The sequence below is a fragment of the Bemisia tabaci genome, chromosome 6, assembly GCF_918797505.1.
Source record: "Bemisia tabaci chromosome 6, PGI_BMITA_v3".
Classification (NCBI taxonomy): domain Eukaryota; kingdom Metazoa; phylum Arthropoda; class Insecta; order Hemiptera; family Aleyrodidae; genus Bemisia; species Bemisia tabaci.
In genome coordinates, this window is record NC_092798.1 from 15,019,251 (window position 1) to 15,043,674 (window position 24,424).

Below are 24,424 nucleotides of genomic sequence, written 5' to 3' on the forward strand. Positions count from 1 at the left end.
AGGGGTAAAAAGGTAAAATACAGGGTGTTCGAAAAGTCCCCTCCCCCCCCCTCTATCTTTGGCAGAGATTTGAAACTTGGAGGGTGTTCCTAGATCGAAGGGAGCTACTTTTTGAACCCCCCCCCAAAAAAAAATTTTGGGGGCTCCCCCTTGGGGGGGGGGGGGGGGGGTTACGGACCCTAACTTTTTTTTTCAAATGGGAAGACCCCCTTTGTGATACCTCGTTCGAAAGAGCATAAAAAAAGAAATTTTTTCGCGCAAACCCGAAGTCATTATCTCAAACCGTTTCAAAATGGCGGCCGGTCAAAGTTCAAAATGGCGGCCGGTCAAAGTTCAAAATGGCCGAAAATTTGACAAACTCGATTTTTTGCCAATGGATTCACCTGAAATTCGGTATCTGGGGGTATTTTGACCCGAGAAGAACGAATTCGACGTTGGATTTTTCAACAAACCCTAATTTTTCAAAATGGCCGCCGATTAAAGTTCAAAATGGTCAACAATTGGCAACCTCGACTTTTTGCCGATGGATTCGCCTGAAACTCGGTGTTAGGGGGTATCTGGGTTTGTCTCCTACCCAGTTTTACCAGTCCTTACCAGTAATTCCATGCCGTTCGAGGTTGTAGGTTGACTGCGCGCGAGTCACGCAACGTTGCCGATTCTCAAGGAACACACGACCGGCCGGACGACCGGCGTGGCCTCCGGTGCATTATTTTTCACCGGAGGCCATACCGGTCGTTACGACCGGCGGCTTCAGGCTGAAAGCTGAAAGAATATTACGAAGGTTTATGAAGTTTAGGTTTGATATAGTCAATTCTCAAAAAAATACCAAAAAAAAAAGGCTATGGCGCCGGGGGAAATAAGTACCTAAAACACCGTGGCAGTCAACGTGTTAAAAAGCCAAAAAATGTAAAAGATTCCATTTAAGCATATTTGGGTGAATCAAATTTTTCTATTTTTTATGTATTATAATTTTACAGTAGTTACTATTTGTTGTTTTTGTTATATTTGGCCTCCATTTGTTTTTGAAAGATTGCTCATATCACTGATGGACATTGTGTTTTAGATAATGTAAATACAGTTGCATCTCGTTTTAACGTTTCTCGAAATAATATTTTCTTCATGTCAAAATTAGAGCCCCTATTCGCTCTCTAGTGCAGAGCATAATTCAACTAGTCAAAAGCAGTTTTTGCGCCATTTGTTTTCAATGATCCTTTCAAGTAGAGGTGTTCTGTTGGCATTTGGTAAGCTATCAAAACAGTTTCATTAAGATTTATTAACGATAAAGAGCCCCCAACCGATGGCCATTAGAATTCCTGGAGCTGACGAAAATAAATTATTACCTCGTTTATCAGTTTCCTTGGCTAAGAAACCCCACATACAGATGAACCAGGATACCATACTTTGACTCGAGGCTCACAAAGTTTCGATAGAACTGGTTGTTTCCAACAACAGTCTTCTTATCAGAGTTCATCAGTATTGGAAAGTGGAGTACCAATAGTTTACCAACAATAATTCGTTCGAACACCCCTGCTGTCAAGTTTTGACTAAAAATTGTTTGTGACTAATATTCTTACTAATTTTTTTCTTTCTTTTTAAATTTTTTTAGGTATGCCCTAGTATTATTAGATAATCAAAACCTGGCCGAGCTGTGGGATTGGTCTACAAAAGAAGCTGGCCGAAATGGAACTGGCCTTACCATCCTCAAAGGCAGATTGTTTTTTCATTTCAACCCGAAACTGTGTATCGACAGAATTGAAACTTTGGCCAAGAAAGTGGGAATCGACACCTTGGATGAGTTGGATGTTGCAAAAGCCTCCAACGGCGACAAAGTGGCTTGTGAGTATCTCTTAGCAGCGAGACAACGTTTTATCGTATCTGTAAAATAGCGCTTTCAACCTCACAGTTAGTACAGTTTAAAAAGAGCAACTAACTCATTTTGATAAAAATTTGAGGATCAATTGAGTTTATTTGGGTTACAGAATAAAATAAAAATCAGGTAAAGGAGGACCACCATTCTCCACTGGAATTTTCATTTTTTAAAAGGACTTCTAGGCTGCCTGTTTTTTCACTACATAACAGGCGGAATAACCTTTACATCTTTAAATGAAGAGCAATTGTTAGAATTTACTATAGATAAATATCTCTTGAGTAGTATCTCTCAGTATTTCTAGTCAGGCGTAAGCACTAAGAAAACTCAACTTAAGGTATGGTTTTATCTGCAGCTTACAGAGCTCAACATAGGCTGCGTAGCAAGGCCTATAGAGTTCTTGCCACATAATTTTGTTCCTGAAAATTACAGGTAACATCAGCTTTTTGGGAGCAGACGATCCAATCATCTCTTCTTTGATTCATTCTAGTCCCAGCCCTTTTCATTGAGAGATAACCTTTACAGTTTGTAATTTTATCCTTTTCTGTTGAACCTAATTTTAAACTAATGTCAATCAATATAAGAAAATTTTTAACTATAACTGTGTTTATTTCCGAACAGGCAATATGAGCACGCTGAACACCTGGGTGAAACTTATCTATCCTGAAGCTGTCGTAGTTGAATGGGGACCAGAGTTTCATCGCCAGCATCACGATCCACGCACGATTTTGAGCTACGTTGTTTATTACACTGAAGCACGTGAAGGGAATGTCAGCTTGTATGATGGCAGAGACGCGTGTGGAAATGATGGGTAAGGAAATGAACAGCTCATTACATTTTCTGCGTACAACGCTGCTTAGCATCTAGTGCTCATCAAAATTTTGATTAACACAAAGGTAGAAAATAGATGAAGCAACTCGCAAAATTGGCCAATTTTGATCCCTTTGTCTTTACCTACGTTCATTTAAGCGCATTCTGCTGCACTGCTTATGAAATAAAAATGTGCAAATTGAATGATGTCCAATCTGTACAGCATGTGTAGAGCAGTCCAGCTTGCTGCTGCTGGTCGTCATCTTTTTTGAGCAGCATGAAAGGAAAGTCGGCAATATGGTTGCCTTTTCTTGCATTAGAGCAGACAGCTTGGTAGTTAATGAACAGAGTGTACTGATGAAAATGCGTCTGTGAAGTGACAGGATGCGATCTTATTGAGTCATGGTGGAGTGATCTTTACTGCCTTTTCGTGAATGAACCTGGTTCCAGCACACCAGATCCAGCTCAGAATTCAGGACAGAAAAATGCGTAATTGCAAAAACACCTGTGGATAAACGTAATATTGCACTGGCATTAGTCAACCCTTAGATAAGGGTGTTAGATACATTCACTAATCATTTTTCTTTGGTCACAGCCTCAGTGTCCCATCAAATAGGACACTTACATTAATTAAAGTTCAAAATCGGTAAAGATCAAGGTTTTATTACTCCTTGCAAGTGTGAATTTCGTACCAGAATATTCCTCTCAGCTCTGTCCCATTCAGCAAACTATACTTGCTCATATTCAATGTTAAATTATTATTAATAATATCCTCTGTTTCAGCTGGATGATGGATGATACAACTGACGATTATCTGTTACTCTTGACGGGATTGAAACCATTCACACGATACGCATACTTTGTGAAGACTTACACCATTGCATCGGAGACCAATGGTGCTAGAAGTGACATCACGTATTTTCGCACAGCTGCTGCTCGTAAGTTTACCACTGATCTAACTTTCAATCGTAAACAGGTCGTCCATGAAGTGAGGTTGATAATATAATATGTCTCTGCTGTTCAACATGAAAAGTTTCAAGAATATTGCAGAATCTTGCTGTTGCTGAAATCACTCTTTACTGAGATGTAGACATTTTTCTGTTTTTATGAAGAAAATTATTTGGACCATTTACTACTAGATGTTTCCTTCCAAATACTAGCACCTGAGCCTATGGATAGCATCATTGAGATATCCTCCTCACTAAAAATGTTCAACGATATAATATTCCCTCTTATGGTTCATATTTCAATGGCTTCCTTGACGCTAAAAAAATAACCTGTAATTTTGTATCATTTACGTGTTATCTAGATTGTGGAAAGATGACTGAATAATGTTCTCTTATTTTCAGAACCATCAAGTCCAGTGAACATCAAATTAAAATATGTGGATTCAAACTCGATCAGCTTAGAATGGGAAGCACCTCCTCATCCAAATGGAAACGTCACCAGTTACGAAGTCATAGTGAACAAAGCATTGTTTGCATTAGAACAGAGAGATTATTGTGAAAAACGTAAGTATAACATTCATTCCAAATCAACCATGATAGTATAACTCCTACAGCCAGTAGCATTACAAGTGGAAAAAAGATTAATAATGAAAAAAAGGCTGAAACAATATCCAAAACGTTTCTGAGGATAATTCATGGAATCGTCAGTCGACTGAAACAAGCAGGAAAAATTATAATTTCTCATGACTGCTGTTATATTTTTACCCAACCATCATGAAATTTGATTTTCAGTTCTACATTCTTATAATTTTTCATATTTCTCTTATTTTTAATAAATCGATGCATGAATAATCAATTATGAGTGAAAGAGCGCGTACATCCACAACTAAGACAGCCCTGCTGGTCTTTGAAATTCGCCATTTCAATCTCACTGCTGTGTTTCGTAAACAGCCAAAAGCTAACTTTCATTGTGCTAATTTTACCACTAATGTGCGGTTAGAATCAAGAATGCTTGCCAGGGTGTGCTGAGTACCAAGTCTTCAATTTTCTTTTTCTCTTCCACAGCAATAAGCACCGATTCCAAGAGGACCCCACAACCTGACATCGATGTTGCTGCCCCCAAGGCAACGAACGAAAAGAACATGTGTGGAGTAAAAGAAGAAAAGAAAGGGACACAGGTCGATCAGAACAGAGCACTGATGGAAATAGAACTGGAGAATTATTTGCAAAATACGATCTACGTTAGAAGGTAATTTAATTCCTCATCGACTTGAAGTTCTCTTGTAATGTTATATATGGTTTTCATTTTTCGATCCTGGGCAATGTGTTCAGCAATGGGAAAAAACGGTGCAAAAATGGTTTTTTTGGTCCCGAGTAGTATCAATGATTGCATTTTATTACTGCCTGGGGTGTTCTATAGTGCTAAGCTGGACTTCAGCCGAGTACAGAGCCCGACTGTGCTACAACTGGCTGGCTGGCTACAACTCTGCCGTGATAGCAAAGACAGCAGTAAGTGCATGCTAGGATGAACCTCAAGACACACAAAATTATGTGCTAATCATGGCTCATACAGAAAGGTACTCACTGCTCTCTTCGCTGTCACGGCAGAACCGTGGGCTGATCATCGAAAGTTTGAAGCAGCCGGATAAGACATCAGAATGCGATATATTTCATGATTAAGATAGGGCAATGTCTTGTATTGTCAGAGTGGTATAGTTTCAACAGTCAGGCAGCCGGTCAATTTGCCCTAATGAAAGAAAAACAGGGGCCAGTATATCAATAGCGAAGCATTTCCAAGACACTTGAATTGAATGATTACCTCCCTCAGTTGAAACCGCCTTGAAACTGATTCAAGTTCATATTTCTTTAACTTTAATTTAGTATTTGGTACTTCTGGCTTCAATTTTTTTGAGACAAGTGCGGACCCAGCATTAATGTATCATCTCACTTGAAAGTCCTCGTCAATAACAATTGGAGAATTTTTTTGGATCTGAGTGTTTTAAATTTTTCAAATGATGTCATAGATCAAGATAATTTTTACCCTCTTCTAAAAAATCCCTCTGAACGAGATGTTTCTAGGGGAAAAAACAGACAAATTTTGGCACTTTTTTCAGTTGATGTCAGTATTGCTACCTACTCTTGCTGCATATTTTTTTGTTACTTTTTCAGGAGCATTTTTGTACGAGATCATTTGCATAATATCCTCTACAATTTTTTTTTTGTCATTTTACAGACCGTCGCGAGACAAACGTGAAGTAAATTCAGAAGACAAGGGAAACCACTTGGAATCAGGACCAGCAAAATCTGTCCTCATGAGCAAATTCGATTTTAAAGATAGTGATGGAGGAACACTGCCAGACAAAAATGATCTAGGTATATCAAAAGTATTTCTAATTTCTATCACCTTCTAAAATTTCCTTTGTCCTACACAATAAGCTGGATTATACAACCTTGTTTAATTTTGAATAACAAAAATTCCAATAACAAACCTAATCACTATTTCCACTTCCCAGTGGCTCTCATCGGTTTTAAGTTGCATCGATCCTTCCAAGGTTGTCATGATAAGAGTTTATTCTTCATCATGTGAGACCAGGATAATGATAAGTTGTATATCTGTCTCTGTTTCACTGTCTTTTTTTTTGCCAAGTATTTAGCTTAGATAGTCGCAAAATCACTTTATCTCAATTTCAGCGAAACTGTCTTTTATCTCAAAACTTGTGCTATTTTTTGAAAGAGAATGATTTCCATCAGTCAAATCCTGCTTCTAAATTTGTGATCTTAGAGTGGAGCATCATTTGAATCGGCTCGTGCGAAAACCGCTAATGTCCATTTTCTCTAATTTTGAGAGAACTGCAAAAAACTGTAGGAGCCTTTAAAATGCGGAATTAAAAAATGTTCGGAAGTTAATTATTACAGGAGAGGATTGTAGAAAAGGATCCCTAACAGTTTCCAGCTCCTCTTCTGTCTGGGACGGAATTATTAAAAAGAAAAGACTCTGGACATTAGCGGTTTTCGCATGATTCGTGAAAATCTCCGAGTTTAGGAACCGTTTGATACTTTCAAAATTCATTCTAAAGATATTAAAACGATAGATTATCATTCAAATAAAGTTGTAAAACTAAAATTCTTGACAATTGCGGCACTTAAAGCAAGTTTCATCACGAAACGACCAGCAATAAACTGGACATTAGCGGTTTTCGCATGATTCGTGCATGGTCGGTTCTAAATCATCGAAAACGCATATTTTTCAGTATGCCTTTCGGGTAAAGAAAGTTACCCTTACGTATTTTGATGCGCTGAATCCGATTAGGACCTCCGTTTTTCCCCATTATCCTCAAATTTTCCGGAAAAGCCGATTTTACTAGGAAAAATGACCATTTTAGGGCATTTTCAGTGTTTTTCCGACTGCTATCCCCTGCATAATGTAGGTGAAATTTTTCGTAGCTACGAGATTCAATTGTACCGATGTCTTTTTAACTGATGAGTCCGGAAATGACCTTAATTTTTCCCGTTCACCTCTCAGTTTTCCGGGAAAGCAACTTTATCCCGGGAAAATGAGCAAATCCGACGCATATTTGTCGTGCATGCAATGTATTTTTATAAATTTTCCTGGACCCGTGGTAGCATGTTACTCATGTATTTTGAGCTGCTAAATCTGAATATGACCTCGGTTTCTTTCTATCACGCTTCAGATTTCCGGTAAAGCCGAGTTTTCCGAGCCTAAAATTGTGTATTGTAAAACCTTTGCCGGATCAAAGTATATTCAAAATTCATTGTATAAATGTCTCCGATATGTGAAACATTGGTTCCTTTGTATTTTGATCTGTTGAATTCAAATATGATCTCAGATTTTTCCGATCACCCATCATTTTTCCGGAAAAGTCGCTTTTCCTAGGAAAACGCTCTTTTCAGATATTTTTGCGATGATTTTTGTGCTCGAAGGAGTTTCAGAAATTCTCCGGTAGGTTATAACGAATTTCTAAGGTCATATTCGGGGTTTTCAGCCCAAATTACATGAGAATCGATGTATCACACATACGGAAAATGTTTTGAATTTCCCTAGAAGTGGGAACAGTCCGGAAAAGCTTTAGGCCCGGAAAAATCGGCCCTTCTAGAAGACGGGGGGTTGTCAAAGATGAGTGAAGGTCAAATTCAAGTTCAGTGCCTCTTAATACAGCAAGAGAGACCTAAAGAGGATCTCGGAAAATTTCTGAAACTCCCTAGAGCAGAAAAATCATTGCAAAAATATCTGAAAAGAGCGTTTTCCTAGGAAAAGCGACTTTTCCGGAAAAATGATGGGTGATCGGAAAAATCTGAGATCATATTTGAATTCAACAGATCAAAATACAAAGGAACCGATGTATCACATGTCGGAGACATTCATACAATAAATTTTGAATACACTTCGATCCGGCAAAGGTTTTACAATACACAATTTTAGGCTCGGAAAACTCGGCTTTACCGGAAATCTGAAGTGTGATAGAAAGAAACCGAGGTCATATTCAGATTTAGCAGCTCAAAATACATGAGTAACATGCTACCACGGGTCCAGGAAAATTTATAAAAATACATTGCATGCACGACAAATATGCGTCGGATTTGCTCATTTTCCCGGGATAAAGTTGCTTTCCCGGAAAACTGAGAGGTGAACGGGAAAAATTAAGGTCATTTCCGGACTCATCAGTTAAAAAGACATCGGTATAATTGAATCTCGTAGCTACGAAAAATTTCACCTACATTATGCAGGGGATAGCAGTCGGAAAAACACCGAAAATGCACCAAAATGGTCATTTTTCCGAGTAAAATCGGCTTTTCCGGAAAATTGGAGGGTGATGGAAAAAAACGGAGGTCATATTCGGATTCAGCGCCTTAAAATGCATAAAGATCACCTAATTTTGTCCACGAGACATTTTTTTTTATTTTGGTTTGTTGTACAGTATAATGAGGCATATAACGAAAGATGGACATTAGCGGTTTTCGCATGATTCGGACCACGGCCCCCCCTGAAAAGAGGTTCAAACCTAAGGAACAAACATTTTCACCACATTAATGAGTGTGTCTAACCTCCGAGAGTATTTTAACCCAAAAATCTCAAAATTGAAAAAAATGGACATTAGCGGTTTTCGCACGAGCCGATTCATTTGAAACGATGATGTAAGAATTTAAAAGGGAACTTACAGCCAGCTCAAAGAAGCATAAACAAGCTCTTAGCTCTAATTTTTTTGCCATTGATGTAAAGATCTGTAGATTTTTACAGGCAGGCTGCATTGTAATGCAGCCTCTCCTCAATTACCTCTACATTTTTCTACTCTTATTTTTGAAAGTCAATTTTTGCGGTCCCTTAATCTCAACCCATATTATTTGAATTTCAGTGTATCACCAAAAGGTCAACTCAACCGGCAAATCTACATCTTTAACAATTGGAAATCTGAAGCACTACACTGATTATAATGTTCACATCAGAGCTTGCAGAGAAAAAGATGAAAATGATCAGTTGAACAGCTCTCTTTGCAGCATGGATGCTGTGATTTCTGTCAAAACAGCTGGACTGCGTAAGTTGAAATTTTTGCTCCCATCTTACTTTTCAAGGGAAGTCTCCCGTCAAATCGAATGGGTTGTTCTGAATTTGATGAAATTACTGACATCATTGGTGTCATCAGTGGGGAGATGGACCCATCCATCAGAATGGACCAATCACAGAGCTTCCCTCCAGATTCATCGTGTCCCTTTTATTTCACAAGGTACAGGTTGAATCCCAACGATGACCCTGGAGAAGATCAACTCCTATTCTAAGCTTTCTATATTATTTCTTTCTATATTGCTATGTTTACAATCGAAGATTACTACTCCGTCTTTACTCAGTAGACTAGACTCAATTAGACTCATGCGCAGGACCTCTGCTGCAATCCATAATAGACAATTTATTGCACAGTCAAATAAGTACCCATGGTGAAAAGGATATTTTCAGACGCTATCTTAGTTTTCTTAATGATGTGCGTTCGAATGGGAGTTTGGACTCGTTTTTCATGGGTTAAAATTACACAAAAAAATCTACAAAATTTTCCACAAAATAAGTGCACTCCCTATTTTTGAAAATTGCAATAGTTGACCATCACTGAACAAGTTCATTATGAGATCAAGCATGAAGATCTCTTGTGAGAAAGCAAGAATATCTCAGAGAAGATGATTGTAGGGCCAGAACCGTTCCTGAAAAGGGCAAGATGGCATTTGTTACAACAGATGTTAACCCTAAAGGAATAGCACCCCTGCAAGACATGTCCTTTTGATTTATTTCTGTCTCTCTCACAAATATTAATTACACCATTTAATTCAATTGCTGTTGCTAATTCAAGGTTGTTTTTGTATTTCAGCCTCTGCTGATGATCTGCGGAATCCTGTGTATGAAGTTAAACCAGCGAATAAAAGTCAAACATTTGTCTTTCTGCACTGGACTGATCCTCCAGAGCCAAATGGTGCTATTGTGTCCTACCATGTCGAATACCGAAGAACTGATGTTGAGGCTGTAAGTTTTACCAAGTTTATAACCATGCATCACAAAATATTTGCATCCTCTCCATCGTAGATCCTTAAATATTTTGTCGCTAAAATAGTCTTTTTTTCCTTTGTTTTCTGCACAGTTTATTGCACGTAATCTTGTGGAAGCCAGCAGCACCCTATTTCAGAGAGAGTCTAAGAAAAGATAAAGTTACTGCATGAATGTCAGCTGCCTTAAGAAATGAAATTTCAGGAAAGAGAAACAAAAACTCAAGAATTTCTATCCAGTATTTCCCCCACCCCCTCTCCGTGGAGAAAAAATATATGATTCTTTTTCATACGTAAATTTAATGGAAATTGATCTTTTAATTTTACTTTTTTACAGCTAAAAATTACACAGTGTATACCAAGGAAGGATTTTCAAAATTCAACCTCACCTGTCAGGATCGTGTTGTATCCTGGTAATTACAGCATGCGTATAAGGGCAGATTCATTGTTTGGTCCTGGCAAATACTCCGAGGAAATCAATATTAACATAAAGGTATCCATCTTCAAATCTCCTTTCTTTTCCTTCTTTAAGAGCAATGGGTTAACAATTTTCAGCTGACAGAGACGCAAAATTTGAATTGCAATAATTACATCAAGGTTTGCTTATAAAGGCATAAGCTCATTTTTTATTAGTATGTAAATTTTCAATGTTTTATGTGAAGCTATATTGATGGCCTAAGCGTGAAACCATATATGGTTGAAGGATGTTGCAGTCTTCCTGTCCTTATTTTTTCTTTAGAAAACTAGTCAACATAATTTTTTGAAAACTTTCTTGATTTTTCACTTTTGTTAGCAAAAGGTTCTATACAAATTTCAAGGTGTAAATTTGGTTTGTTTCTCCTCAAAAAAGTAAATGAGGAGCAGAAATTTTGAAACATTGCGATGGCGGTACGTCATTTTGTACTTTGGCCATGGATATGAGGCTCATAGGTATTGTTATAGAATGTATAGTCACTTGCATTATCATAAACAATTTTCCATGAAAGGTTCGTAGATTTCATACCACTGGACAATATTGTGGTAATTTTTCCAATACATGAGAAACTCACAAGAGATTTAAGTTAGGAGGAGAAAGTTGGAAATCTTCCTCTCTGAAAACTTCAGAACTCGGAGAATATATTGGTTTTATAATTTTTTTTTTATTGTAATTTAATTTTTTTTTTTACTTTTGCAGGAGACTGGTAGTGTTTTCATGAACATCATAATCAGCTTACTGTGCGTTTTAGTAATAGTCATTGGCACCGGATTATGTTTGCGACGAAAGTATGGCAATGACTTCCCCAACAGTAAATTAATTGCCTCCGTCAATCCAGAATACGTCCCCACTGGTAAGGGAAACTCACCCTTCTCTTCAATTTTTACATATATTTATGACTTGATTTACTTATCACTTGAAAATTCTATCGCTTTCAAAGTTCCAAAGTGATGAAAAATCTGAGGAGAGAACTTTCTGAGATAACTCTTCAGCGAACAATTTCTTTGCGTTAAAATTACTCATTAAAATATTTTTGAATCCAAGAAGGCTTAATCTTTTATCGATTCATTTATTTAATTGAACAAACAAAGCAGATCTCTATACTTCCTTGTAGTATTCTCCAGTCCTCATTTCTCATTTTTGAAAGCTTTGGTTCATTTAGTTTCAAACTCATTTTTCAGTCTTGAAAGTCCTTTTGTGTTCAAAATAGGTGATTCAACTATGTTAAGCCCCTTGAATCAGTTTTACAATGATCAGTCGATCACAGTTGAGCTAAGCCCACCAACAAGCTCACTCCACACATTGTGTCATACTCAGATGTCTCAAAGGTCATAAAAGCCAGAATTTCTAAACAATCGGCGTCTTCCTTACATCTTCAGACCCAAAGACTATGTTGTATCTCAATGATATCTGACTTCTCAATCTGATGATCCATGTCTCAATATCCTGTTTAATTCAGATGATATGGTTAGATTGACTTCTTTACTTAAAACGGCTTATGTGCGATCATTTTAACATTTAGCCTGGTTTGTTTAAAAGAAAATACCCTCTATTTTTTGAAAGAATTCCAATCATTCTTCTAATTCACCCTTATTGTGTGGGAAGACTGAAGTTGATACAATATGTTCATGACTTTGTGCTCTTTGTTGTAGTTTACATTGCTGATGAGTGGGAAGTCCCTCGTGAAAACATCGAAATTCTCCGTGAGCTGGGACAAGGTTCTTTTGGTATGGTCTACGAGGGTATTGCCAGAGACATTGTACCCAATGAGCCTGTGAAACCCTGCGCTGTGAAAACTGTCAACGAATTTGCGAATGGTAGAGATCGGCACGAATTCTTGAACGAAGCATCTGTAATGAAGTAAGTGCAATGTTCACTAACATTATTATCTTCAAAGAAGGAAACTATCTCCTTATCTGAAAAATTATCCCATGTTAGTTTATGACTGCGAATTTAAAGTGCTTTGTGCTCTGAGTCCAGAATTTAATAAGCATGTTTCATCTCTCTGTCAGTTTACTCAAGTCACAGAAAAAAGCACCTCTAAAACTGAAAGCAAACTCGTGCATGAATAGAAAAATTGGAGCTGTAAAAATTCCAACGTAAAGCCGCTAAGTATTCATAAATCTAAAATTCTATCTATCGCTGAGGTAGTCTTTTAAATTTAAGTTTTTTATTCTTATCTGAACGTATTTCTGTCAAACAGAACTGTTTGCAATATGACATGAGTCCTGTTATGCATATATTCTAATGAGTCTCCGGGCCTATGTCTTAATGCACACAGTTCCGTTTGGCAGAAATAGGTCCATTTGTATTTGCCCCCTAATTTTAGTATTTTAACCTTTTGTCTTTATGATATCATCAAACTAAATCGTAAAAAGTCTTTCCCATCATGAATGCATTTGCCCCCCGATCTTTGTATTTTAACCTCTCCTCTTTATGATTTTACCAAATTAAATTATATTATCTGCATTAGAGTTTCTTTTTGTCTGATTGGCTCTCATCTGTCATTTCAGAGCTTTCAACACCCACCATGTCGTGAGATTGCTAGGAGTTGTCACCTCTGGACATCCGACTCTTGTAGTCATGGAACTGATGCGCAATGGAGACCTGAAAACGTACCTCCGCTCTCACCGCCCGGCCGACTCAAAGGACCTGAGATCCACTGCCAGCTCAACTCTATTATCGCAGAACAGCCTCATGACGCCGGTCCCTGGCCCTGACCACGGGAAACATCCTCCTACTCTAAAGGTGAGGGCAAAGTCAGACTTGGATGTGAAACTAGATTTAATTTTTTATTTTATCATGTTTTATTGAATTTTAAAGATATTTCAATGGTGCTAGGCAGAAGCTTAAGGAAAAATTGAGTGGCACACATGTATAACAATAGGATTCACTTTCTCGATCCCTTAGCAAAGATTCAGGGTTAGCAACTAACATCAGTTTTATTTGAGAGGAAAACTGCAATCGTAAGTCCCCTATTAGATCAGTGTCTGAGAATATAGTTAATTTCGCATCAGTTTATAACTGTTTAGTCCATGTTATCACCCCAAGCAGAAATTCAAACGCTGTGTATCATTGATTATTTACTTACCTTCTATTTGATTTACAGCGAACTCTACGTATGGCCGCCGAAATAGCAGACGGAATGGCTTTTCTTGCAGCTAAAAGATTCGTCCACCGTGATCTGGCAGCCCGTAACTGTATGGTAGCTGAAGACTTGACGGTGAAAATAGGAGATTTTGGAATGACAAGAGAAATATACGAGACTGACTACTACAGAAAAGGTAACATTTTTTTTTATTTTTTGAAAGTTAAAATTATTTCTCCTACTTTTTTCATGGCTTCCTCAATACCGAAAGGATCTAACTCTCATGGTTTGAGCCGAATGTATGGACATTGGAAGCTACTGAAGTTGTGGGGGCCTGATAGAAACATGTTATGAAGTTTTACATTCAGCTTCAGATTCAGTTTGGAAAATTAATGGTTTATTCTGCAATTTTCAGTGGAGAATGAGCCATTAGACAAGGTGTGTGAGTCAAAGCATTACGTAACATATTACGTCTTCAAAACTTCACAAGTAATACTAATCACACTACGAGGAGTCAGAAAATCAATTTCTACATAAGATACAGGTGTTTACAATTAACATTGGTCTAATGGCAAAAACGCATGTGACATTATTTGTAGGATCTAACGATGATCTGTGTTAAAGATACTTGTTAATATCTCGTTTAGGACTTGATTCTCAAACTTCTCTCGTTGTGTGACTCATTTTCTGTTTAAATTTTTGAAGAGGTAATACATATGTGAAATTTTCTGCTAGGTTAGACCTTATTTAGTTGCTCATTTGTTGGTGTTTGAAATGCAGTAAATTTCATTTATAACTAGAAACTACTGTGTAAACTGAGTGCAAGAATATCCCTAGTTTCTAAACAGATCGATTATGAGAGGAATTATCGTAGGATGACCGAATCTCATAGAATTAATGCTGCCATATGATGTCGATGGTAACTTTAGTTATGGTGGTAAACTTTCTCACTTTAAAATCTCTTTTCCTCCCATTTCCCATATCAGAAGAAAATTGCAACCAATAATGTGAACTCGGCTCCTTGAGCACTTTTCAGATGAGAAAGTGAAAACGTCTTGCTCAAATTGTCCATTGATGAGGTAGAGAAGTTACTACTATCAATATGTCAGAACTATCTCATCTAATTTGGTGTCAAATTGTATTTGGGACTCAGATTTGAGAGAAGTTACGACTGTTCGGCAATGACTACAGAGCCTCTTTTTCAGCTGAGAAAGCTCTTTTTCAGTGAAGTAGATATCAGATTGTTCCGTCTACTTTCCGAGATTATTTCTATCCTGTAATTAACTATAGCCAATTTTGAAACCATGAACATTTTTCTGGTCTGGAACTCGCACGCATCTATTGTCACAACATATTTTCTTATTTTACCAGGCACGAAAGGTTTGTTACCAGTCCGTTGGATGGCGCCAGAAAGTTTGAAGGATGGTGTCTTTACCAGCCAGTCCGACGTATGGAGCTACGGAGTTGTTTTGTGGGAGATGGCCACTCTTGCATCTCAGCCTTATCAGGTAAACCTTATTTTGTGCATTATTATCTCATGTGATCCCTCCTACTTTGTAGTCTATGTAATTTGAAATTATTGTGTCTAGCGGAGATTATTATTGTAACCTTGATACACACTACATTAGAGGTGTGCTGTCCATGAATGAATGCTTGTGATAATTATTACAGATCTTGGCAACGGAAATGCTTGACTTTTTATTTTAATGGATAAAACTCTCATGAGATTAGAAAAGAGTTCGAATTCTATGGAGAAGAATGTAAAACAGTTGATAAAATTTTGCTACTCCAAAAAACATTTTGGCTGCTAATGATAGAAATGACTTTAGTATCTCTGTTGATCTAATTTTGCATTATTTTCTTACTAGGGTTTATCCAACGATCAAGTACTTCGTTATGTTCGCGATGGAGGGATCATGGAACGGCCAGACAACTGTCCAGACAAGCTGTATGAAATAATGCGGTTATGCTGGCAGTATAAGCCAAGTATCCGCCCATCCTTCATGGAGCTTGTGAAGATCCTCCTGCCGGACATCGATGATGACTTCTCAAAACTCTCTTTCTACCACAGTGATGACGCCAATGAGCTACGAAAGAGTTTCAATATCAGTAATCAGGATGCCAATGAAAGTTGCCCTTTTGAGGATAAGAATGAAAGCAGTACTCCTTTGCGTATATCGCGGAGTATAGAAGACTTCTCCCTGACATCGGACGATGAAGATACGGCGCCACCGCCGCAGTTTGAAAAGACGCAAGTACGTGTTGTTATTGAAGATAAAACGGAGCCAATTCCGCATCCAGAGCCGATCGATGAAGACGTTGATGAAGGAGTTGACGAAGGTGTTTTTGAAGGTGCGTTTGACGGAATTGGTGATTCAACGGCGACTGCGTTGGAACAGCACAGTCTGGCAGGTAGCAGTGCAAGGATAATGAATAAGGCAAGAGGCAAGAGCAATGGTAGCACAACACCAACCTCAAATGGATGCATCTTTGCCCGCCAAAATGGCAACACGAAAAGTTCCACCAAAAACGCCACGCAGACTACCAAGTGTTGATACGAAATTTGTTTTTGGTTCCTTATTAATCTACGCTTAATAAATGAGTTAATTTTATATGCTAAGCTGTAATTGTTTTAATTTTAAATGCAAATCGGACGATGCTCGCAGAACGCAGGAACTGATGATCAACCACGGCATCCCTGTGTTCTTGCGCTAATAGTTTAGTGAAATTGTCATCAGATTTTTTATAAAAGTTTATTTTTAAGTTTGATTTTATTTAATTTTTCTATCTGTACAAATATTTTATAGTGTATCAAATTTTGTAAATGTGTAATTTTTCTGAGTTTTTACTCTTGTACATTTTTAGCTCAATTTTCCCCTGTAATGTATATACGGTCGGTCTCAAACCTGAGGTCTTTGTATTTTTTTACTGCTCCCAAAGTATCTAATTGAATTTTTACTATGAAATTGTATTTGAAACATATTTAATGAAATAAATGTAGGAGTGAATTCACGTATCTATCGTAACATAAGCAACTGTATCGATGAATATTTCAAGCAGTCAAACTGCAATCAATACTCAAGGTGAATTTTCTAGAATTTTTGTTCAACTCTCACGAATATGCCACCTGGAAGCAAGCTTATATCACTAATTCATTTGATAGAGTGCAAAATTCAAGAGTGTTAAAGTTTGGTGTACTCAAAAAGGTCATGAAAGTATTGTTAAGTGCGCCTGAGATTTCAAGATAAAGTTTAAGCTCATTAACTTCATAATTAAATGTAAACATTAATGTATTTGCTGTTGATTGAAGTTCCATCTTCACTGATAAATCTAATTTTACACTGACGCTACTAATTCTATGCTAATTTAGATTTCACATCATAACAAGACGAGTAGAGCTAGCGTTGATTTAATCGGCCAACTGTTAAGATAAGTCAGGAGATCGTTGTCTTGAGTCTTACAATCAGTTCCAATGTGCAAATCTTCCGTTGCATTTTAAAATCTAGAGCATCTTATTGAGGCCTAAACTCAAGATTGCCTTGTTCATACAGTTGGATGTCTTGAAAATATAAATTTGGCATCATAGTTTCTAATCAATAGACCAAACTTTATAATATTCAAACAAAGAAAATGCTACTTCTCCTCTTTGTGCTTTGTGACCATAAGCGGTTAACTAATGACTGCAATAATTTTGCACTTGTCGATTGGTTGATTACGACTTTGATTGTTGAATTTCCTTTTTGTTGTGTGGTTTAACAATCAAAGTCATTTAATGCACCATCCAAGATCAACAAAAAAATTTAACTGGAAGGTTGAGTGCTAAGACCAAGGCCCTCATCAAATGTTGAAGCAGAAATGTAATGCATGGAATGATAATTTATTCAAAACATTACGTTTTAAGTGACTGTTGATATCTTGATCATGTACCTATTTTTAACGTTTTCAATTTATTTTGAAGGGTGATTTGTGTCTTTGTTCAAGAAAAGCTTAGGACTCAGCCTTGCGGTTTGTCTTTTTTGTTTTTTGATTTGTTAAAGTGCAATTTTTGTATGTGCAAATATCAGCAGGTAGAAAGTCAAGAAATTGTTTCCTGCCAACTCTATAGACACCTTGATCAGGACAAGTGAAATATCAATACCCAAATACAGTCTCTCATGAAAGGATCATTACACGTATCCGAAGTATGGTTTAACATAAGAGCATTGTTCGCTTCAGGGTATCCGAATTCTAAGAACAATCACTGTATCAAAGAAAATCGTGCAATTTAACGTCTAACCATTTAAGAGCTATGCAGCATTAACCATCTTGCTCTCCGGATTATTACCTACACTTAAATATAATAGTAAAAGAAAAAATTTGTAGGCGCTATGGGTGGTTGGACTTTATGGAATTACACGGACTCATTTAAATTCATTTTGGCTTTAAATATCTTATTGAGTACTCTCCAAGTTCGTCCGATTGCATCAGAATTAAACAAGTAGAAACTGATCATGGAAGGTTTTTCTAAATTTTGATGTTTTAGACCTATAATGTATGATTTGTCAGCTGCTGTTTGTACAAATTAAAAATACCAAGCATCAACATGATTCAATGTGTATTTTTTCTTTTTTTCTCTAGAATTTTGCAAATACTGAATGATCCAATGAAATCTGAGATGACCCAGGCATTTTGTGTGTGTGTGTGTGTATGTGTACAGCTAATGTGTTAATGTTAACTCACAGGATTTTAGGCTTAATGCGAATTGAATTGCACCCTATCTTGATCATTTGAGTCACCTGTATTTAGGAACTAAGAACCAGGTTCTTGCTGTTGCTCTGAATTTGAGTATATCATAGATTAGCCTTGCTCTAACTGCCCCACTTGCTTGAATTGGCTCTCAGGGTCAACTTGTATGAAAGACTGTACGCAGGAAGGGTAATTAGAGCAGGTTCAATTTTTTTAATTTTTTTTGAGAGCAGCAGAAAGAAGCTGTTGTTTGTGTTAATCTCTTGTTTTTGCAGTCAGCCTCTTCTTCCAAATGTATTCTTTGGTATTGTATTCCTTCTTTCACTCATTAAAGGTCCAGTATTCTTTTTTCATTAAACGGCCAATTTAGTAATCAAAAAATAAAGAAAATGATTGCGTAATTGAATCTTGTAGGAGATTTTCTGCAAAGTCAAAGTTCCATTATCAGCTATACGTTGACAGAAAAAAGAATTTATCGATGGCTGAATGTAAAAAAGTCAAAAATCTCCACTTATGTTTTATTTTCTTCAAGGTGTACTGATCAAAATGCTTCCTTCAAAATTTGTGGTTCTTCTAAGAATACAAGAAGAAAATTTACAAGAAACTGTTGCCTAGTTTTCCTTTAAAAAACTAAAACATGATTGGAGACTTACAATGTCGCAATCTGAAACACGCAATTTTTGACATTAGTCATTGCTGTACGGATGATTGCTGAAGGAATCGCGTTTGGAGTTTGATCACATCATCAAAAGTTGTATATCGTTACTTGTATTAGTACATTTGTTTGTAACTTGCTGCTTAAATGTGGGTAGCCCTGTACATTTTGTATTGTTTATTTATTTATTTTGTACAGGAGATTCCTCATATTTTCCAAATATTTTCATAAGTTTTTGTTATTATTGCGTAACTTAACCTATTAGGAATGAATCTAATCATCTTCCTCTTCAAAATTCCTTTTTGTGTTAATTTCTTCATCCCCATACTTTTTTTTAATATTTGTTTCTTAGACCTAATCGAAAATCATTGTATTGAATAGATTTTTTCAATGATGAATTAACTAATTGCCAGAACCAGAGTTGAGCACCCCCGAACTTCAACATAGCCAGTTTGGTCTCTCGACCGAAAATGTATACCTAATCTAGTCGTTTTGAATCCTGATTCTTTCAGTTTTCGATTTGGAACTTTTTAAAACCATCTCTTATAAATTTTTCATTTTATTTTCTCTACAAGTTCAAGTGAATCCAAGTCTGTCTCCTTGTACAAAAAATTGAACTGATATCAAAATTGCAAATTGCTTGAAAGGCTAGCTTTGATAATCAGAGTAGGAAAGGATATCCTCATATAGCCTCTTTTGAGTTTTTTTTATTTTTTCTGAATGATGAAGACACATTCTACTACCTTTTGGACTGAGATTAGTAAAATTCAATTAATTAATGGAAATTTCACATCTTGTTAGTCCGAAATTTCACTATGGTGCCTTATCCTATAACTATCTTTTTAACCATAATCAAAGATTAACCAACCTCAATCAAATAATTGATATTAAGCCAAGAATGAAAAACTGAGCTTCTCCCTTACCTTAGCTTTGAACTAAAAAATTCCAGCTTGGTTTCGGCATTTGTCAAAAAGTCAGAGCAAATGTCTAAGTAATTGCTGCTACGTATCTCATGATTCCGAACTAATGAAACAAAGTGAGCCAGTCAAATTTCTTGAATGGCACATCAAGTTTAGTCATTATTACCCAATTTTCATCCAAAAATGATATTATAGATTTGTTCTTCTTACTCGGATCCAGGCATTCTTTTGATATTTACCAAACCTGTTACAATTCATTATGCTTTTTGAGTTTTACTTATTTATTTATTTTTTATTTTTTCATTATCCCCTCAAGTAGATTTTTATCTGAAGAGTATATTTTCCAAATGCATCAAAATTCAGGTATAGAGAATGACAACTAAAGCACAGCTGATTACAGCTCTGCTATTTGATTAATCCATGAAATCATGTAGAACTCATGTCAGATAAGTTGGCAGTTGTTCACTTTCTGTTTGCAAGCGACTGCGCTGACATTGTGCGATACCGAAAACCAATACCTCTCTCTGGGGAGGTATTAGGATGAATTTGTCCACTACGTGTGACAGTCGAGAATAAACAACTGCCAACTTACCTGACGCAAAATCTACCTCTGCATCCTCTTCCAGGATTTGATTTTTTGGAAACAATCCAAAAGAGTACAACTACGAGTCAAAGACAGGAAAGATTTCAGTGTCCACGAATAGAATGCTTGGATTCACTTCAAGCATATTTTGTTTTGAATTGAAAAATATTCGGTGTGATCTTTACCGGACCAAAATTTTTTGCTCTGTTCAAATTATTGGTTTGAGTCAAAATCAATAGTTTCTCTTTTTATCATACGCTTGTTAATGGGCCTAATCTGAACCTGTAACAAGCTCATCGTTCATCTCTGTTTCATTCTGATACGTTCATTTGATAATCCAGTCAATGGCTCTAGCAATTATATCTTCATATTTCATTTGAAAAAATTTATCTCGAGTCAAAACTGCACCGAATGATTCTTGATTATTTTACTTTGGCAAATCCTTTCTTTGGTCTTTGAAGGGATTTTTCACTGCATCGTAAAGGAAAGGTATGCATCGCTAGATGAAATACTCTCTTTCTTTAACAGGCTGAAAACGACTAAGATTTACACCTCGGAGAGTCCTTTAATTTAAAATGACTAATGAAAAAAAGTACTCATAGTTTTCTCGAACTATTAAACTAACTATTATTGAACTGTTATTCCGCTTTTCCAATTAGGGCGCATCAATTTCACTTTATTTCAATCGAAGGCAATGATACATTTATTGGTCCCTAAAATCAAAGTCTCATGAAAGGTTTCCTAACCTATATTCATCATAGATTTGACCCCTTCTTGTATTAACGGTATAGAGAGTAGTAAAAGCGTCCATTCACCCCATCCATCCCAACCATTCTTTTCCCCCCAGATATTAATTGGTGTTTCCCCAATGTTAGGGAGATCAAGCAAGAGAATTTTTACCAATGGATTATAGTCCCAGAACTCACTAAAGCGGTATAATTTTATTAAATATGTAAACACCAAGTAAGAGAGACCGTCAGTTCACCCTACCCATTCCGCCTCTCTTCTTTTTCTCAGGAATCAATATCAATTCTAGGCAATTTACATTGATATTGGTCTACCTATCAACCTATCAATGAGGGAAGTCCCCCCTCTTTAATGCCAGCTGTGTTCAGATTGTGTTGGTAACCCTTTGATAAAAATATCCGTGATTGATCTCCCGATATTGATTTGGGGGAAATTCTTATCCATCTCTAGAATAAAGAATAGTTGGGATCAGTTTGGTGAACACACGCTTAAACTACTGTCGTATGATCTGGCTTTGTTTGAAAAGTTTTTCCTGTTATTAAAAAAAAGAAGAAAAAACCGACAGTTTTTTGCAATTTTACTTTGAAATGCAGCTTCCTTCCATGAACCCACCTCCTCTCATAAAAATTGTTGTTTTTTTAAGTTTATTCAAAATATCCAAAGATTTTTCCCGACGAGTCAACTCTGGCTTTTGGCCACTTAAATTAGGGCATTCACATGTTCAGCCAAACTAAGGCAACTAATCGCAGTGTAAATTATACATATTTTAAGTACGATCAAAATAGGACAGTTCAGCAATTCTAAAAATTGAGGTTTTAAAAATATTCAAAAGTAGATTCTTAAATTAATAGATCATGCTGACTTTGAATCAACCTTCCAAATTCATAACCGATCATCAATCACCCACTCGAGTTAAGTTTACATCTAAGAGTGTTATCAATCTGATCATTTTACTTAATTGCGTTTCCCGCATTCTGTCTGAACGATTGAAGAAAACCGTGAGTTGATTAAGTTATTATCATCCAGCATGATGTATGCTTGAGTTTGACCTCCATCAAAAATGATTTTGGTTCTCACATTATGTATTCATTTTTCATGATTAGATATTTGACATTGAAAGTCAATGTTTGTATTTACTGCCCTTAAGTGGCTCAACATGTGAGCGCATCCCTAGTTTCAATGACCAATGTACCTGAATATGCTATCTTGATGAGCTTTCTATTTCTCCTTTACGGAAATGCTACGTTTCTAATGTGTTTATCTAATTATTTATTATTAAAATTATCATTACTTTTACCCTGTACATCCTTATATTTTTGTTGTATTCATTGCAATCCTAAGCGAACCTCCTGAATGAGCTCGAACACAAAAGTGTACGACCTTTGAAACAATCAATTAATTTGTTGATCAACTGATTTATTCATCAATTAGACTTTACTATTTTTACTGAATCAAAATGGAGAAATCATATCTATGTTTGAAGTCTGATCTGGAATTAAATAAATTCTAGTGTGAGGTTGAAAAAATTAACACAGAACCAGCCATATCCTAGAAATCCCTCAGACCACCTTTAATTGAGGAAAGCAGACGCCTAAGTACTGAAATTTTTTAGTTGAGTTTAAGTATATTTGGGTGAAATTTTGAAGCACATAGATGAAGATATGAGATCTGTTCAATTGAATTGGTGAGAAAGAAAACACACCAACTCGAAAAAATGAAAATAATCAAGACACACACAAAACTGCACAGTAAGTGGAGAAGTTAGTCAAAGGCAGATTTTTGGTACCGAAACACAAGCAGTCAAGGACACTTAAAAGGTCCAAGTTGGAACAGATGCGCTATCATCAATGACTATCATGAAAATTGACTTTCTTTAATGAAACTTAAGCATTTTCGAGATACCGAGTTGGTGTGTTTTCATTCTCACTGATTCAATTAAAAGACGGATTTTGGTGATAACTAGCCCACTGTATATGTCCGAAACAAACTTTCTTGGACTATCCTGAAAGCTGGTGACATTCAAAAAATTGAAAACTTTAAATTAGCTTTTTTGGACACGGTTCGGAGTAAGGCAACCTCACAAGTATTCTGCGGTTTTTAGGGATTCCTGCCAAAAAGTAATCATTCGCTCACAGTCATTGTTTTTGGGAGCTATCTCAAATTAAAATTGTTTCTAAGGATTAATCACCCATAATTTTGTTGCCCTTGACTTACCTCCTTCGAAACAATCCCCACTGACATCAATGTTTTTTTAACAATCCGATTTCAATTACCAACAAATTCGTTTTGAACTCCTTTGGGTAAATCGCACGCAGCTTCATGAAATAATTTTCCCTAATCTCTACTGTTATTTAAACTTGCAGACATTTTAACACTGATCCGAATTTTGAAAACAAGAAAATGGTCTAATATTTGACACAATCTCTGAGATTAAGGAAAATCATTTCATAAAGCCGTGCAATCCATCCAAAGGAGTTCAAAACGAATTTGTTTGCTATTGAAACAGGATTGGTGAAAAAGCATTGATGTCGGTGGGGATTGCTTCGAAAGAGGTAAGTCAATGGCAACAAAATTATGGGTAATTAATCTTAAACTAACAACAAGAGACAATTTTTATTTGAATTAGCTCGTAAAAACCATGACAGTGAGCAAGTGATTACTTTTTGTCAGGAATCCCTGAAGAATCGCAGGACACTCGTGAGGTTGCCTCACTCCAAACCATGTACAAAAAAAGCTAGTTTAAATTTTTCCAATTTGTGGACCTTACGTTCTTTCGGATGTTGCCAGCTTTTAGGAAAGTTCAAGAAAGTCTAATTCCGTGGGTTGGTTATCACCAAAATCCTGTTTCTAATTGAATAGACCTTGTACACTTTATTGTATGCATTCGCAGTACAGATGCATCAATCAGATCCTGAATGAGCAGAGACTTGTCTCCTAAGGGTTCTCTCTGTGATGGTTATTTATAGAGGAAGATCGGCCATACTTCCATACCGTGGACAGGCATACTATCAATGCTTACCGCAAGATAAATTCTGCGCAAAGGATCCAGATCTGAAGAAAAAGA

General features: G+C 36.5%; 1 protein-coding gene across 1 annotated transcript in view; it reads left to right on the plus strand.

Annotated features, from left to right (window-relative positions):
* LOC109043601 (insulin-like peptide receptor) overlaps positions 1-22,671 on the plus strand; it is a 131,893-nt gene extending 109,222 nt beyond the window's left edge. Inside the window, exons 10-24 of the mRNA XM_072301372.1 lie at positions 1,607-1,836; positions 2,489-2,678; positions 3,461-3,615; positions 4,027-4,188; positions 4,690-4,873; positions 5,858-5,997; positions 8,997-9,176; positions 9,996-10,147; positions 10,505-10,660; positions 11,342-11,495; positions 12,295-12,502; positions 13,156-13,390; positions 13,752-13,926; positions 15,102-15,238; positions 15,599-22,671. Coding sequence (XP_072157473.1) covers positions 1,607-1,836; positions 2,489-2,678; positions 3,461-3,615; positions 4,027-4,188; positions 4,690-4,873; positions 5,858-5,997; positions 8,997-9,176; positions 9,996-10,147; positions 10,505-10,660; positions 11,342-11,495; positions 12,295-12,502; positions 13,156-13,390; positions 13,752-13,926; positions 15,102-15,238; positions 15,599-16,285 — 3,145 coding nt within the window. The 3' untranslated portion in view covers positions 16,286-22,671. The remainder of the gene's footprint in view (positions 1-1,606; positions 1,837-2,488; positions 2,679-3,460; positions 3,616-4,026; positions 4,189-4,689; positions 4,874-5,857; positions 5,998-8,996; positions 9,177-9,995; positions 10,148-10,504; positions 10,661-11,341; positions 11,496-12,294; positions 12,503-13,155; positions 13,391-13,751; positions 13,927-15,101; positions 15,239-15,598) is intronic.
* Positions 22,672-24,424: the final 1,753 nt, after the last annotated feature.